General features: G+C 45.1%; 1 protein-coding gene across 1 annotated transcript in view; it reads left to right on the top strand.

Moving 5' to 3' along the window:
- amotl2a (angiomotin like 2a) overlaps positions 1-15680 on the top strand; it is a 31734-nt gene extending 16054 nt beyond the window's left edge. Inside the window, exons 7-11 of the mRNA XM_061888069.1 lie at positions 10-185; positions 2707-2814; positions 5109-5257; positions 10457-10555; positions 12945-15680. Of these exons, the coding sequence (XP_061744053.1) occupies positions 10-185; positions 2707-2814; positions 5109-5257; positions 10457-10555; positions 12945-13036 (624 nt within the window). The 3' untranslated portion in view covers positions 13037-15680. The remainder of the gene's footprint in view (positions 1-9; positions 186-2706; positions 2815-5108; positions 5258-10456; positions 10556-12944) is intronic.
- The last annotated feature ends 275 nt before the right edge of the window (positions 15681-15955 follow it).

Genomic DNA, 15955 nt, shown 5'->3' with positions numbered 1-15955 from the left:
CGCCCTCAGAACCGGACCTCGGGCCTGCGGGCTGCGGAGCCAGAGTCCTGCTTGTGGCGGCAGCAGCTGGGGGAGCCAGAGGGGCGCATCCTGGTCCTGGAGGATGACATCAGCAGCTGGGAGCACAAGTACCTACAAGAGAGTACCATCAGGTACTTTGCTGTGGACCCTGCTGCGGCGCACAGGTACCACCTGTCTTATGTCACTTGACACATGACACTTGTCTTCTGTAACAAGACACCTGTCTTTTGTCACATGACACTTGTCTTCTGTAACATGACACCTGTCTTATGTCACATGACACATGACACTTGTCTTCAGTAACATGACACCTGTCTTTTATCACATGACACATGTCTTCTGTAACATGACACCTGTCTTATGTCACATGACACTTGTCTTCTGTAACATGACACCTGTCTTATGTCACATGACACTTGTCTTCTGTAACATGACACCTGTCTTATGTCACATGACACATGACACTTGTCTTCTGTAACATGACACCTGTCTTTTGTCACATGACACATGACACTTGTCTTCTGTAACATGACACCTGTCTTATGTCACTTGACACATGACACTTGTCTTCAGTAACATGACACCTGTCTTTTGTCACATGACACATGTCTTCTGTAACATGACACCTGTCTTATGTCACATGACACTTGTCTTCTGTAACATGACACCTGTCTTATGTCACATGACACTTGTCTTCTGTAACATGACACCTGTCTTTTGTCACATGACACATGACACTTGTCTTCTGTAACATGACACCTGTCTTATGTCACATGACACTTGTCTTCTGTAACATGACACCTGTCTTTTGTCACATGACACATGTCTTCTGTAACATGACACCTGTCTTATGTCACATGACACATGACACTTGTCTTCTGTAACATGAAACCTGTCTTTTGTCACATGACACATGTCTTCTGTAACATGACACCTGTCTTATGTCACATGACACTTGTCTTCTGTAACATGACACCTGTCTTGTGTCACATGACACTTGTCTTCTGTAACATGACACCTGTCTTATGTCACATGACACATGACACTTGTCTTCTGTAACATGACACCTGTCTTTTGTCACATGACACATGACACTTGTCTTCTGTAACATGACACCTGTCTTTTGTCACATGACACATGCCACTTGTCTTCTGTAACATGACACCTGTCTTTTGTCACATGACACATGTCACTTGTCTTCTGTAACATGACACCTGTCTTATGTCACTTGACACATGACACTTGTCTTCTGTAACATGACACCTGTCTTTTGTCACATGACACATGTCTTCTGTAACATGACACCTGTCTTATGTCACATGACACTTGTCTTCTGTAACATGACACCTGTCTTATGTCACATGACACTTGTCTTCTGTAACATGACACCTGTCTTTTGTCACATGACACATGACACTTGTCTTCTGTAACATGACACCTGTCTTTTGTCACATGACACATGACACTTGTCTTCTGTAACATGACACCTGTCTTTTGTCACATGACACATGACACTTGTCTTCTGTAACATGACACCTGTCTTTTGTCACATGACACATGTCACATGTCATCTGTCACATGGCACCTGTCTTTTGTCACATGTCACCTGTCTTCTGTCACATGTCACATGACACCTGTCACATGTCACATAACACATGACACCTGTGACATGTCACCTCTCACATGACACCTGTCTTCTGTCACATTTCATCTGTCTTCTGTCACATGTCATCTGTCTTCTGTCACATGACACATGTCACCTGTCACATGACACCTGTCTTTTTGTCACATGTCATCTGTCTTCTGTCACAGGTCTTCTGTCACAGGTCTTCTGTCACATGTCATCTGTCTTCTGTCACATGTCACCTTTCACATGACGCCTCTCTTCTGTCACATGTCATCTTTCTTTTGTCTTCTGTCACATGACACATGTCATATGTCACCTGTCAAGTAACACCTGTGTTCTGTCACATGTCATCTGTCACATGACACCTGTCTTCTGTCACATGACACCTGTTTTCTGTCACATGACACCTGTGTTTTGTCACATGTCATCTGTCACATGTCACCTGTCTTCTGTCACACGACACCTGTCTTCTGTCATATGTCACCAGTCTTTTGTCACGTGACACCTGTCTTCTGTCACATGTCACGTCATCTGTCTTCTTTCACACGGCACATATCACCTGTCACATGCCACCTGTCTTCTCTTACATGACACATGTCACCTGTCTTCTGTCACATGACACATGTCACTTGCACCTGTTACAGGTCACCTGTCTTCTGTCACATGTCACCTGTCTTTTGTCACATGACACTTGTCACCTTTCTTCTGTCACATGACACTTGTCACCTGTCTTCTGTCTTCTGTCACATGATACATGACACATGTCACCCGTCACATGTCTTCTGATACATGTCACCTATCACATGCCACCTGTCATCTATCACATGACACCTGTCACATGTAAACTGTCACTTGTCACCTGTCTTCTGTCACATGACTTCTCTCACATGACACATGTCACCAGTGTTCTGTCACATGACACATGTCACCTGTCGCATGTGTCATGTGACAGAAGACAGGTGACAGGTGCATGTGACATGTCACTTGTCAAATGTTACATGTCGCACGTTAAACCTCCAGACGTATGATGATGTATCGTATTGTGATGTCCCTCACAGAGACACCACCACCACCACCATCAGCAAGTCGCCTCCACTTTCTCCTGACAGCAGCTCGAAGGAGGACCTGCCTGTCACCTGTCTCACACAGCAGGAAGTGCAGAACAGGTACACACCATCTTAGTGGAGGCAACACACGCCGAGAAATAGCTTACCGGGGATAACAAGTAGGTAAGAGATGGTAAGAAGTGTGTAAGAGAAGGTAAGAAGTATGTAAGGGAAGGTAAGAAGTATGTAATAGAAGGTAAGAAGTATGTAAGGGAAGGTAAGAAGTATGTAATAGAAGGTAAGAAGTATGTAAGAGAAGGTAAGAAGTATGTAAGGGAAGGTAAGAAGTATGTAAGGGAAGGTAAGAAGTATGTAATAGAAGGTAAGAAGTATGTAATAGAAGGTAAGAAGTATGTAAGGGAAGGTAAGAAGTATGTAAGGGAAGGTAAGAAGTATGTAATAGAAGGTAAGAAGTATGTAAGGGAAGGTAAGAAGTATGTAATAGAAGGTAAGAAGTATGTAATAGAAGGTAAGAAGTATGTAAGGGAAGGTAAGAAGTATGTAAGGGAAGGTAAGAAGTATGTAATGGAAGGTAAGAAGTATGTAAGGGAAGGTAAGAAGTATGTAATAGAAGGTAAGAAGTATGTAATAGAAGGTAAGAAGTATGTAATAGAAGGTAAGAAGTATGTAAGGGAAGGTAAGAAGTATGTAATAGAAGGTAAGAAGTATGTAAGAGAAGGTAAGAAGTATGTAAGAGAAGGTAAGAAGTATGTAATAGAAGGTAAGAAGTATGTAATAGAAGGTAAGAAGTATGTAAGGGAAGGTAAGAAGTATGTAATAGAAGGTAAGAAGTATGTAAGGGAAGGTAAGAAGTATGTAATAGAAGGTAAGAAGTATGTAAGAGAAGGTAAGAAGTATGTAAGGGAAGGTAAGAAGTATGTAAGGGAAGGTAAGAAGTATGTAATAGAAGGTAAGAAGTATGTAATGGAAGGTAAGAAGTATGTAAGGGAAGGTAAGAAGTATGTAAGGGAAGGTAAGAAGTATGTAAGGGAAGGTAAGAAGTATGTAAGGGAAGGTAAGAAGTATGTAATAGAAGGTAAGAAGTATGTAAGGGAAGGTAAGAAGTATGTAAGGGAAGGTAAGAAGTATGTAAGGGAAGGTAAGAAGTATGTAAGGGAAGGTAAGAAGTATGTAATAGAAGGTAAGAAGTATGTAATAGAAGGTAAGAAGTATGTAATAGAAGGTAAGAAGTATGTAAGGGAAGGTAAGAAGTATGTAATAGAAGGTAAGAAGTATGTAAGAGAAGGTAAGAAGTATGTAAGAGAAGGTAAGAAGTATGTAATAGAAGGTAAGAAGTATGTAAGGGAAGGTAAGAAGTATGTAATAGAAGGTAAGAAGTATGTAAGGGAAGGTAAGAAGTATGTAATAGAAGGTAAGAAGTATGTAATAGAAGGTAAGAAGTATGTAATAGAAGGTAAGAAGTATGTAAGGGAAGGTAAGAAGTATGTAAGGGAAGGTAAGAAGTATGTAATAGAAGGTAAGAAGTATGTAATAGAAGGTAAGAAGTATGTAAGGGAAGGTAAGAAGTACGTAAGAGAAGGTAAGCAGTATGTAATATAAGGTAATACGTGTGTAAGAGAAAGGTAAGAAGTGTGTAGGAGAAGGTAATAATTATGTAAGTGAAGGTAATAAGTACTTAAGAGAAGGTAATAAGTCTGTAAGAGAAGGTGCTAAGTATGTAAGAGATGGTAAAAAGTGTGTAAGAGAAGGTAATACGTATGTGAGAAGGTAAGAAATAAATAAGAGAAAGTAATAAATGTGTGAGAGAAGATAACAAGTATGTAAGAGAGGATAAGGTAAGACTTATGGAAGGAAAGTTAGGAAAAGGTCATAAGTATTGTAAGAAAAGGTAATAAGTACGTAAGAGAAGGGAATACCTTTGTAAGAAAAGGTAAGAAGTATGTTATAGAAGGTAATACGTTTTTAAGAGCATGTAAGAAGTATGGAAGAGAAGATAAGGGAAGGTAATAAGTAGGTAAGAGAAGTAATAAGTATTTAAGAGAAGGAACTGAGTCTGGAAGAGAAGGTAATAAGTATTTATGAGAAGGTAATATGTTTGTAAGAGAAAGTGAAGGTAATAAATATGTAAGAGCATGCAAGAAGTATGGAAGAAAAGGTAAGAAGTTTGTGAGAGATCGTCAGGAGAAGATCTAAAATATAGAAGAGGAGGTAAGAAGTAGGTAATAGATGGGAAAAGGCCATAAGTATGTCATAGAAGGTAAGAAAAGTATGGAAGAGAGGGTAAGAAAATATAAGAGCAGGTAATAAGTAGGTAAGGGAAGGTAAGAAATAGGTAAAAGAAGGTGAAATAATGTAAGATAATTTAAGAGCGTGTTAATGTGGTGTCCATTCAGGATGCGAGCCTTGCACGTCCAGCTCCTGGAGAAGGACTCCATGATCCGGGTCCTGCAGCAGCGCTCCAGACGGGACCAAGGAGTCCTCAGGCCTGCCCGCTCCGTCCCATCCATCTCTGCAGCAGGGGGCGCCTCCACCGACACCAAAGGTGAGTCAGGGGCGACCAAACAAGATGGAGAGAGAGGGAGTGAGAGAGGAATAAAAAGGACTTTTAGGCGGGAATGCGTCTGGTCTCCCCCAGACCAGTCCTCCTGATGTAGCGCCAGACTAGTCCTCCTGATGTAGTGTCTGGTCTCCCCCAGACTAGTCCTCCTGATGTAGCACCAGACTAATCCTCCTGATGTAGTGTCTGGTCTCCCCCAGACTAGTCCTCCTGATGTAGCGCCAGACTAGTCCTCCTGATGTAGTGTCTGGTCTCCCCCAGACTAGTCCTCCTGATGTAGCGCCAGACTAGTCCTCCTGATGTAGCGCCAGACTAGTCCTCCTGATGTAGCGCCAGAGTAGTCCTCCTGATGTAGCGTCTGGTCTCCTCCAGACTAGTCCTCCTGATGTAGCGCCAGAGTAGTCCTCCTGATGTAGCGTCTGGTCTCCCCCAGACTAGTCGTCCTGATGTAGCGCTAGACTAGTCCTCCTGATGTAGCATCTGGTCTCCTCCAGACTAGTCCTCCTGATGTAGCGCCAGAGTAGTCCTCCTGATGTAGCGTCTGGTCTCCTCCAGACTAGTCCTCCTGATGTAGCGCCAGAGTAGTCCTCCTGATGTAGCGTCTGGTCTCCCCCAGACTAGTCCTCCTGATGTAGCGTCTGGTCTCCTCCAGACTAGTCCTCCTGATGTAGCGCCAGAGTAGTCCTCCTGATGTAGTGTCTGGTCTCCTCCAGACTAGTCCTCCTGATGTAGCGCCAGAGTAGTCCTCCTGATGTAGCGTCTGGTCTCCTCCAGACTAGTCCTCCTGATATAGCGCCAGAGTAGTCCTCCTGATGTAGCGTCTGGTCTCCTCCAGACTAGTCCTCCTGATGTAGCGCCAGAGTAGTCCTCCTGATGTAGTGTCTGGTCTCCCCCAGACTAGTCCTCCTGATGTAGCACCAGACTAATCCTCCTGATGTAGTGTCTGGTCTCCCCCAGACTAGTCCTCCTGATGTAGCGCCAGACTAGTCCTCCTGATGTAGTGTCTGGTCTCCCCCAGACTAGTCCTCCTGATGTAGCGCCAGACTAGTCCTCCTGATGTAGCGCCAGACTAGTCCTCCTGATGTAGCGCCAGAGTAGTCCTCCTGATGTAGCGTCTGGTCTCCTCCAGACTAGTCCTCCTGATGTAGCGCCAGAGTAGTCCTCCTGATGTAGCGTCTGGTCTCCCCCAGACTAGTCGTCCTGATGTAGCGCTAGACTAGTCCTCCTGATGTAGCATCTGGTCTCCTCCAGACTAGTCCTCCTGATGTAGCGCCAGAGTAGTCCTCCTGATGTAGCGTCTGGTCTCCTCCAGACTAGTCCTCCTGATGTAGCGCCAGAGTAGTCCTCCTGATGTAGCGTCTGGTCTCCCCCAGACTAGTCCTCCTGATGTAGCGTCTGGTCTCCTCCAGACTAGTCCTCCTGATGTAGCGCCAGAGTAGTCCTCCTGATGTAGTGTCTGGTCTCCTCCAGACTAGTCCTCCTGATGTAGCGCCAGAGTAGTCCTCCTGATGTAGCGTCTGGTCTCCTCCAGACTAGTCCTCCTGATGTAGCGCCAGAGTAGTCCTCCTGATGTAGCGTCTGGTCTCCTCCAGACTAGTCCTCCTGATGTAGCGCTAGAGTAGTCCTCCTGATGTAGCGTCTGGTCTCCTCCAGACTAGTCCTCCTGATGTAGCGTCTGGTCTCCTCCAGACTAGTCCTCCTGATGTAGCGCCAGAGTAGTCCTCCTGATGTAGCGTCTGCTCTCCCCCAGACTAGTCCTCCTGATGTAGCGCCAGAGTAGTCCTCCTGATGTAGCGTCTGGTCTCCTCCAGACTAGTCCTCCTGATGTAGCGCCAGAGTAGTCCTCCTGATGTAGCGTCTGGTCTCCTCCAGACTAGTGCTCCTGATGTAGCGCCAGAGTAGTCCTCCTGATGTAGTGTCTGGTCTCCCCCAGACTAGTCCTCCTGATGTAGCGCCAGACTAGTCCTCCTGATGTAGTGTCTGGTCTCCCCCAGACTAGTCCTCCTGATGTAGCGCCAGAGTAGTCCTCCTGATGTAGTGTCTGGTCTCCCCAAGACTAGTCCTCCTGATGTAGCGTCTGGTCTCCCCCAGACTAGTCCTCCTGATGTAGCGCCAGAGTAGTCCTCCTGATGTAGCGTCTGGTCTCCCCCAGACTAGTCGTCCTGATGTAGCGCTAGACTAGTCCTCCTGATGTAGCATCTGGTCTCCTCTAGACTAGTCCTCCTGATGTAGCGCCAGAGTAGTCCTCCTGATGTAGCGTCTGGTCTCCCCCAGACTAGTCCTCCTGATGTAGCGCCAGACTAGTCCTCCTGATGTAGTGTCTGGTCTCCCCCAGACTAGTCCTCCTGATGTAGCGCCAGAGTAGTCCTCCTGATGTAGTGTCTGGTCTCCCCAAGACTAGTCCTCCTGATGTAGCGCCAGACTAGTCCTCCTGATGTAGCGCCAGAGTAGTCCTCCTGATGTAGCGTCTGGTCTCCCCCAGACTAGTCCTCCTGATGTAGCGCCAGAGTAGTCCTCCTGATGTAGTGTCTGGTCTCCTCCAGACTAGTCCTCCTGATGTAGCGCCAGACTAGTCCTCCTGATGTAGCGCCAGAGTAGTCCTCCTGATGTAGTGTCTGGTCTCCCCAAGACTAGTCCTCCTGATGTAGCGCCAGACTAGTCCTCCTGATGTAGCGCCAGAGTAGTCCTCCTGATGTAGCGTCTGGTCTCCCCCAGACTAGTCCTCCTGATGTAGCGCCAGAGTAGTCCTCCTGATGTAGCGTCTGGTCTCCCCCAGACTAGTCGTCCTGATGTAGCGCTAGACTACTCCTCCTGATGTAGCATCTGGTCTCCTCCAGACTAGTCCTCCTGATGTAGCGCCAGAGTAGTCCTCCTGATGTAGCGTCTGGTCTCCCCCAGACTAGTCCTCCTGATGTAGCGTCTGGTCTCCTCCAGACTAGTCCTCCTGATGTAGCGCCAGAGTAGTCCTCCTGATGTAGCGTCTGCTCTCCCCCAGACTAGTCCTCCTGATGTAGCGCCAGAGTAGTCCTCCTGATGTAGCGTCTGCTCTCCCCCAGACTAGTCCTCCTGATGTAGCGCCAGAGTAGTCCTCCTGATGTAGCGTCTGGTCTCCTCCAGACTAGTCCTCCTGATGTAGCGCTAGACTAGTCCTCCTGATGTAGCGTCTGGTCTCCCCCAGACTAGTCCTCCTGATGTAGCGCCAGACTAGTCCTCCTGATGTAGCGCCAGACTAGTCCTCCTGATGTAGCGCCAGAGTAGTCCTCCTGATGTAGCATCTGGTCTCCCCCAGACTAGTCCTCCTGATGTAGCGCCAGAGTAGTCCTCCTGATGTAGCGTCTGGTCTCCCCCAGACTAGTCCTCCTGATGTAGCGCCAGACTAGTCCTCCTGATGTAGCGCCAGACTAGTCCTCCTGATGTAGCGCCAGAGTAGTCCTCCTGATGTAGCGTCTGGTCTCCCCCCAGACTAGTCCTCCTGATGTAGCATCTGGTCTCCCCCAGACTAGTCCTCCTGATGAAGCGCCAGAGTAGTCCTCCTGATGTAGCGTCTGGTCTCCTCCAGACTAGTCCTCCTGATGTAGCGCCAGAGTAGTCCTCCTGATGTAGCGTCTGGTCTCCTCCAGACTAGTGCTCCTGATGTAGCGCCAGAGTAGTCCTCCTGATGTAGTGTCTGGTCTCCCCCAGACTAGTCCTCCTGATGTAGCGCCAGACTAGTCCTCCTGATGTAGTGTCTGGTCTCCCCCAGACTAGTCCTCCTGATGTAGCGCCAGAGTAGTCCTCCTGATGTAGTGTCTGGTCTCCCCAAGACTAGTCCTCCTGATGTAGCGTCTGGTCTCCCCCAGACTAGTCCTCCTGATGTAGCGCCAGAGTAGTCCTCCTGATGTAGCGTCTGGTCTCCCCCAGACTAGTCGTCCTGATGTAGCGCTAGACTAGTCCTCCTGATGTAGCATCTGGTCTCCTCTAGACTAGTCCTCCTGATGTAGCGCCAGAGTAGTCCTCCTGATGTAGCGTCTGGTCTCCCCCAGACTAGTCCTCCTGATGTAGCGCCAGACTAGTCCTCCTGATGTAGTGTCTGGTCTCCCCCAGACTAGTCCTCCTGATGTAGCGCCAGAGTAGTCCTCCTGATGTAGTGTCTGGTCTCCCCAAGACTAGTCCTCCTGATGTAGCGCCAGAGTAGTCCTCCTGATGTAGCATCTGGTCTCCTCCAGACTAGTCCTCCTGATGTAGCGCCAGAGTAGTCCTCCTGATGTAGCGTCTGGTCTCCTCCAGACTAGTCCTCCTGATGTAGCGCCAGAGTAGTCCTCCTGATGTAGCGTCTGGTCTCCCCCAGACTAGTCCTCCTGATGTAGCGCCAGAGTAGTCCTCCTGATGTAGCGTCTGGTCTCCTCCAGACTAGTCTTCCTGATGTAGCGCCAGAGTAGTCCTCCTGATGTAGCGTCTGGTCTCCTCCAGACTAGTCTTCCTGATGTAGCGCCAGACTAGTCCTCCTGATGTAGCGCCACAGTAGTCCTCCTGATGTAGCGTCTGGTCTCTTCCAGACTAGTCCTCCTGATGTAGCGCCAGACTAGTCCTCCTGATGTAGCGTCTGGTCTCCTCCAGACTAGTCCTCCTGATGTAGCGCCAGAGTAGTCCTCCTGATGTAGCGTCTGGTCTCCCCCAGACTAGTCCTCCTGATGTAGCGCTAGACTAGTCCTCCTGATGTAGCGTCTGGTCTCCCCCAGACTAGTCCTCCTGATGTAGCGCTAGACTAGTCCTCCTGATGTAGCGTCTGGTCTCCCCCAGACTAGTCCTCCTGATGTAGCGCCAGAGTAGTCCTCCTGATGTAGCGTCTGGTCTCCCCCAGACTAGTCCTCGTGATGTAGCGCCAGAGTAGTCCTCCTGATGTAGCGTCTGGTCTCCTCCAGACTAGTCCTCCTGATGTAGCGCCAGAGTAGTCCTCCTGATGTGGCGTCTGGTCTCCTCCAGACTAGTCCTCCTGATGTAGCATCTGGTCTCCTCCAGACTAGTCCTCCTGATGTAGCGCCAGAGTAGTCCTTCTGATGTAGCGTCTGGTCTCCCCCAGACTAGTCCTCCTGATGTAGCGCTAGACTAGTCCTCCTGATGTAGTGTCTGGTCTCCCCCAGACTAGTCCTCCTGATGTAGCGCCAGAGTAGTCCTCCTGATGTAGTGTCTGCTTTCTTTGCGCAGGGAAAAGTCTCTCAGATGACCAGACAGGCGTCGCCGGGCTGCGACACAGGAGCCCACAAGAGTGTGACGTGGCCCCCCCACTGGAGACAACACCCACGGGTGGGTTGGACATGTGACGCCAACGCTGGCTTTAATCAAACCATTCCTGCTCGGGCCGATTATCACCGCCGATATTTTGCATTATGACGTATATCGGTGTCAACCTTTTTTCAGTATCAGCTTCTCCCCCCTACATTATCTACCCAAGTGATACCATTATCTAGTATGTACAAAAAAGCAACACCTGTCAAGACCCTCCTTTTTTGCGGGAATTCCAGTTTTTGTCCTTCTCCCCTGGCGTCTACCTCGGTCCCGTTTTGTTCGTTTTTTTCGCGACTGCAGCTCTGGAGTCGTTCGACCAGCGTCGGTCGCAACACCCGCAGCGCTGGCTCGTTAAAAGAGCGCCACAAGTTTCATGTTCCGTCATGCAACCAAACAACACAACATAGACAACGGACCAAAAAAAAGGCAAAAAAAATCTAAAATACATTTTTAAAATAAATAAATAAATATATATATACATATATAAAATATAATATATTATATATAATAATATATGTATATATATATATTTAAAAAAAATACTTATTACCTTTTAAAAAACTATATATATATATGTATATGTGTGTGTGCGTACACATGTGTATATATGGGTATAAATATAAATTGTTACTTTGTGTATGTGTATATATATATGTATATATATATATATATATATATATATATATATATATGAAATTATATATTTTTTTATTTAGTTTTTTGATCAAGTAGAAAAAAATCTAAAATCAATTTAATATATATATATGTATACTTTGTATATACTGTATATATATATATATATATATATATATAAATACTTACTACCTTTTACAAGAAAATAAACATTAATACAGTGGGGCAAAAAAGTATTTAGTCAGCCAGCGATTGTGCAAGTTCTCCCACTTAAAATGATGACAGAGGTCTGTAATTTTCATCATAGGTACACTTCAACTGTGAGAGACAGAATGTGAAAAATCCAGGAATTCAAATTGTAGGAATTTTAAATATTTTTTTTGTAAATTATGGTGGAAAATAAGTATTTGGTCAACCATTCAAAGCTCTCACTGATGGAAGGAGGTTTTGGCTCCAAATCTCACGATACATGGCCCCATTCATTCTTTCCTTAACACGGATCAATCGTCCTGTCCCCTTAGCAGAAAAACAGCCCCAAAGCATGATGTTTCCACCCCCATGCTTCACAGTAGGTATGGTGTTCTTGGGATGCAACTCAGTCTTCTTCTTCCTCCAAACACGACCAGTTGGGTTTATACCAAAAAGTTCTATTTTGGTTTCATCTGACCAGATGACATTCTCCCAATCCTCTGCTGTATCATCCATGTATCCATTTTGGTATGAACTCAACTCGTCGTGTTTGGAGGAAGAAGAATGTTCCGTCATTCAACCAAATAACACCACATAGATAACGGACCAAAGATATGTGATTATTTTTTTTCAGACTAATCACGATTCTCATTTATAACGATTCGTAATCAAATAAAGATAAAAGGAAAAATCTATTAAAAAATAGATAAATATAGATAAAATCTCCTGACGATTGACGGAACCCCTCTTGAAACAGTTCTGTAGAGATGAAATAGTCTTGTGATTTTTCCCACACATACGGGACGGCGTGGCGCAGTGGATGTGTGACCATGCGCAACCCGAGCGTCCCTGGTTCAATTCCCACCTAGTACCAACCTCGTCACGTCCGTTGTGTCCTGAGCAAGACACTTCACCCTTGCTCCTGATGGGTGCTGGTTGGCGCCTTGCATGGCAGCTCCCTCCATCAGTGTGTGAATGTGTGTGTGAATGGGTAAATGTGGAAGTAGTGTCAAAGCTTTGAGTACCTTGAAGGTAGAAAAGCGCTATACAAGTACAACCCATTTATCATTTATTTTATACATATATATATATATATATATATATATATATATATATATGTATATATATTTTTTAAATCCTTTTTTATATGTATAAATACATAACGAACCCAGAATAGTTTTTTTTAAAGGTTCAAAATATTTCAGGGTTCCTGCTAGATGGTTATTGTGATGTAGAAATATTACTTTTTTTTTTTTTAAACAATTTTGCATAGCAAATGTTGCTCTTAAACCCGTAATAAAGTTGTTTTAGTGCTAAATTAAACTCAACATGATGTCACTGCTGGTCCCACCTTTACTTCAAAATAATGTGAAAAAAACCCCAACTTGTCCAGATGTTTACTGACGTACACGATTCATGTTTAAACCAACTTTTACTATATCCGCTCCAAATATGGTTTATCGGCCTCCTTGACTACTGAGTATCGGTATCGGCCCTGAAGAAACCGTATGGGTCCAAATGTACTTGAGACAGACTGGATGATGGATGCACCTAAACATGACTTTTATTGTTGTTTTTGCCTCAGGGGAAGTGACGAGCACGGGCAGAAGGGATGAGGACGTGGTGGACATGGTGGACATGGTGGACATGGAGGACATGGTGGAGATCCTCATCTGAAGAAGGCTCAAAATGTCATGGAAGCCTGAAGGACTCTGAGACCTTGGAACACGTGTGTCTTATTTATTTCTAATGTGCTGCTCGTCTTTTTTAAGCTCCAACATTCTGTTTTATTGCCTTTTTATTTAAAATTAAGCGTCTTTTCTGTGTAACAGACCTCCATCTTTTTATCTAACTTATTATTTATCTTTTCTGTCCAAAGTCCACTTAGTCCTCCTTCCAAAGACCCTCAAAAATAATGTCCTTCGGCGCCGCTGTGCGTCAAAAAAAACCTAGCGTGACCAAAAAATAAAATAAAAAAAAGTGTCCATAATGTGAGATCGCATGAGTGCTGCCGGCACAAGGGAGCTGCAGTTTTCTGAAAGAGACATTCATCCCGTCATGACATTGCAAAGCAGAGACAAGATGACGATGCCTATTTTATAAAAAACAAACAAACCTAGGAAAAACACCCTTCTGAAAGTCACAAGCCGGTTGCTCGAGTGCTGCCGGCACTAGATAGCTGCAGTTCACTGAGGGAGAAATAACTGTGTCATGACATTGCGACGCAGAGACAAGATGACGAAGCCTATGTTAATTTTTTTTTTTTCAAACCTAGGAAAAACACCCATCCGATAGTCACAAGATGGTTGCACGAGTGCTGCCGGCACAAGGGAGCTGCGGTTCAATGAAAGGGATACCTTTCGTCATGACATTGCATCGCAGAGACAAGATGACGACACCTATGTTATAAAAAAACAAACAAACCTAGGAAAAACACCCTTCTGAAAGTCACAAGATGGTTGCTCGTGTGCTGCTGGCACTAGAGAGCTGCAGTTCACTGAGGGAGAAATTACTCTGTCATGACATTGCGACGCAGAGACAAGATGACGAAGCCTATGTTAATTTTTTTTTTTTTCAAACCTAGGAAAAACACCCATCCGATAGTCACAAGATGGTTGCATGAGTGCTGCCGGCACAAGGGAGCTGCAGTTTTCTGAAAGAGAAATTCATCTCGTCATGACATTGCATCGCAGAGACAAGATGACGACGCCTATTTTATAAAAAAACAAACAAACCTAGGAAAAACACCCTTCTGAAAGTCACAAGATGGTTGCTCGAGTGGTGCCGGCACTAGATAGCTGCAGTTCACTGAGGGAGAAATAACTCTGTCATGACATTGCGACGCGGAGACAAGATGACAAAGCCTACGTAAAAAAATTTTTTTTTTTAAACCTAGGAAAAACACCCATATGATAGTCACAAGATGGTTGCACGAGTGCTGCCGGCACAAAGGAGCTGCGGTTAAATGAAAGGGATACATCTCGTCATGACATTGCGACGCAGAGACAAGATGACGATGCCTATGTTAAAAAAAACAAAAAGAAACAAACCTAGGAAAAAACACCCATTTGATAGTCACAAGATGGTTGCATGAGTACTGCCAGCTCTAGGGAGCTGCAGTTTAATGAAAGAGAGATACAAATCGTCATGACATTGTGACACAGAGACAAGAATATGATGCCTAAGTTAAAAAAAAAAAAACAAACCTAGGAAAAACCACCCATCTGATAGTCATAAGATAGTTGCACGAGTGCTGCCGGCACTATGGAGCTGCGGTTCAATGAGGAAAAGATGAATCCCGTCATGACATTGTGACGCAGAGACAAGATGATGACGCCCATGGACAAAAACACAAATAAACCTAGGAAAAACACCCATCTAATAGTCACAAGATGGTTGCACGAGTGCTGTCTGCACGAGGGAGCTGTAGTTCACTGAGGGAGAAATAACTCCATCATGACATTGAGACGCAGAGACAAGATGACGAAGCCTATGTTAAAAAAATAATATTTTTAAACATAGGAAAAACACCAATCTGATAGTCACAAGATGGTTGCACGAGTGCTGCCGGCACAAGGGAGCTGCTTTTAAATGAAAGGGATACATCTCGTCATGACATTGCGACGCAGAGACAAGATGACGAAGCCTATGTTAAAAAAAACTAACAAACCCAGGAAAAACACCCATCTGATAGTCACATAATGGTTGCACGAGTGCTGCCGGCACCCGGGAGCTGGTTCACTAAGGTAAAGATAACTCCTGTCATGATACTGTGACGCAGAGACAAGATGACAACCCCTATATTAAAAAAATAAAAACCTAGGCAAAACACCCATCTGATAGTCACTAGATGGTTGCACGAGTGCTGCCGGCACTAGGGAGCTGAGGTTCACTGAGGAAAAGTTGAAATCCATCATGACATTAAAGAAACAAACAAACTTAAGATGATTAAAAAAACTAATATATAATCTGAGAGTAGCAGGATAATTGCACAAGTGCTGCCTGAACTAGGGAGCTGCGGTTCCCTGAGGGAAAGTTGAGATCCATCATGACTTTAAACAACAACAAAAAACTTAAGATGATTAAAACGTTAAAATGGCTCACATTCTCCGCGATGCACCCGTCCCGGGCTCGGACCCGTGGCGGCTGGTTCCGCCACCAATGGAGCTCTGTTTGTTTTTTAATTTTTATTTAATTGTTTATTTTATAACACACACACACACACACACACACACACACACACACACACACACACACACACACACGTGTCATGACGTCTTGTGTTCCACCAAGAGATTAAAGTATTAATATATGTCCATCAGGTCTGCCTTCCTCTTTTGTTGACTATTCGCTGAAATGCATAAGTTAGCACTTCCGGCACGAGTTAGCAAGCAGGGACCGACTCACTCGTCACCATAGAAAATGTAAAAAGGAATTAATAAAAAGTAGAAAATGCCATTCCGGTAGAAATTGCATGTGAATTAAAAAAAAAAAAAAATGAAATGCTAACAGTTAGCACACTAGCCAGATAGCATCAAACAACAAAAAATGATGTATGGCACTTGGGTGTAAAACTGCAAAGGGAGCTAGCGTACT

Source organism: Nerophis ophidion, linkage group LG26 (genome assembly GCF_033978795.1).
Source record: "Nerophis ophidion isolate RoL-2023_Sa linkage group LG26, RoL_Noph_v1.0, whole genome shotgun sequence".
Lineage (NCBI taxonomy): Eukaryota > Metazoa > Chordata > Actinopteri > Syngnathiformes > Syngnathidae > Nerophis > Nerophis ophidion.
This window is presented reverse-complemented; position numbering and strand designations above follow the sequence as displayed.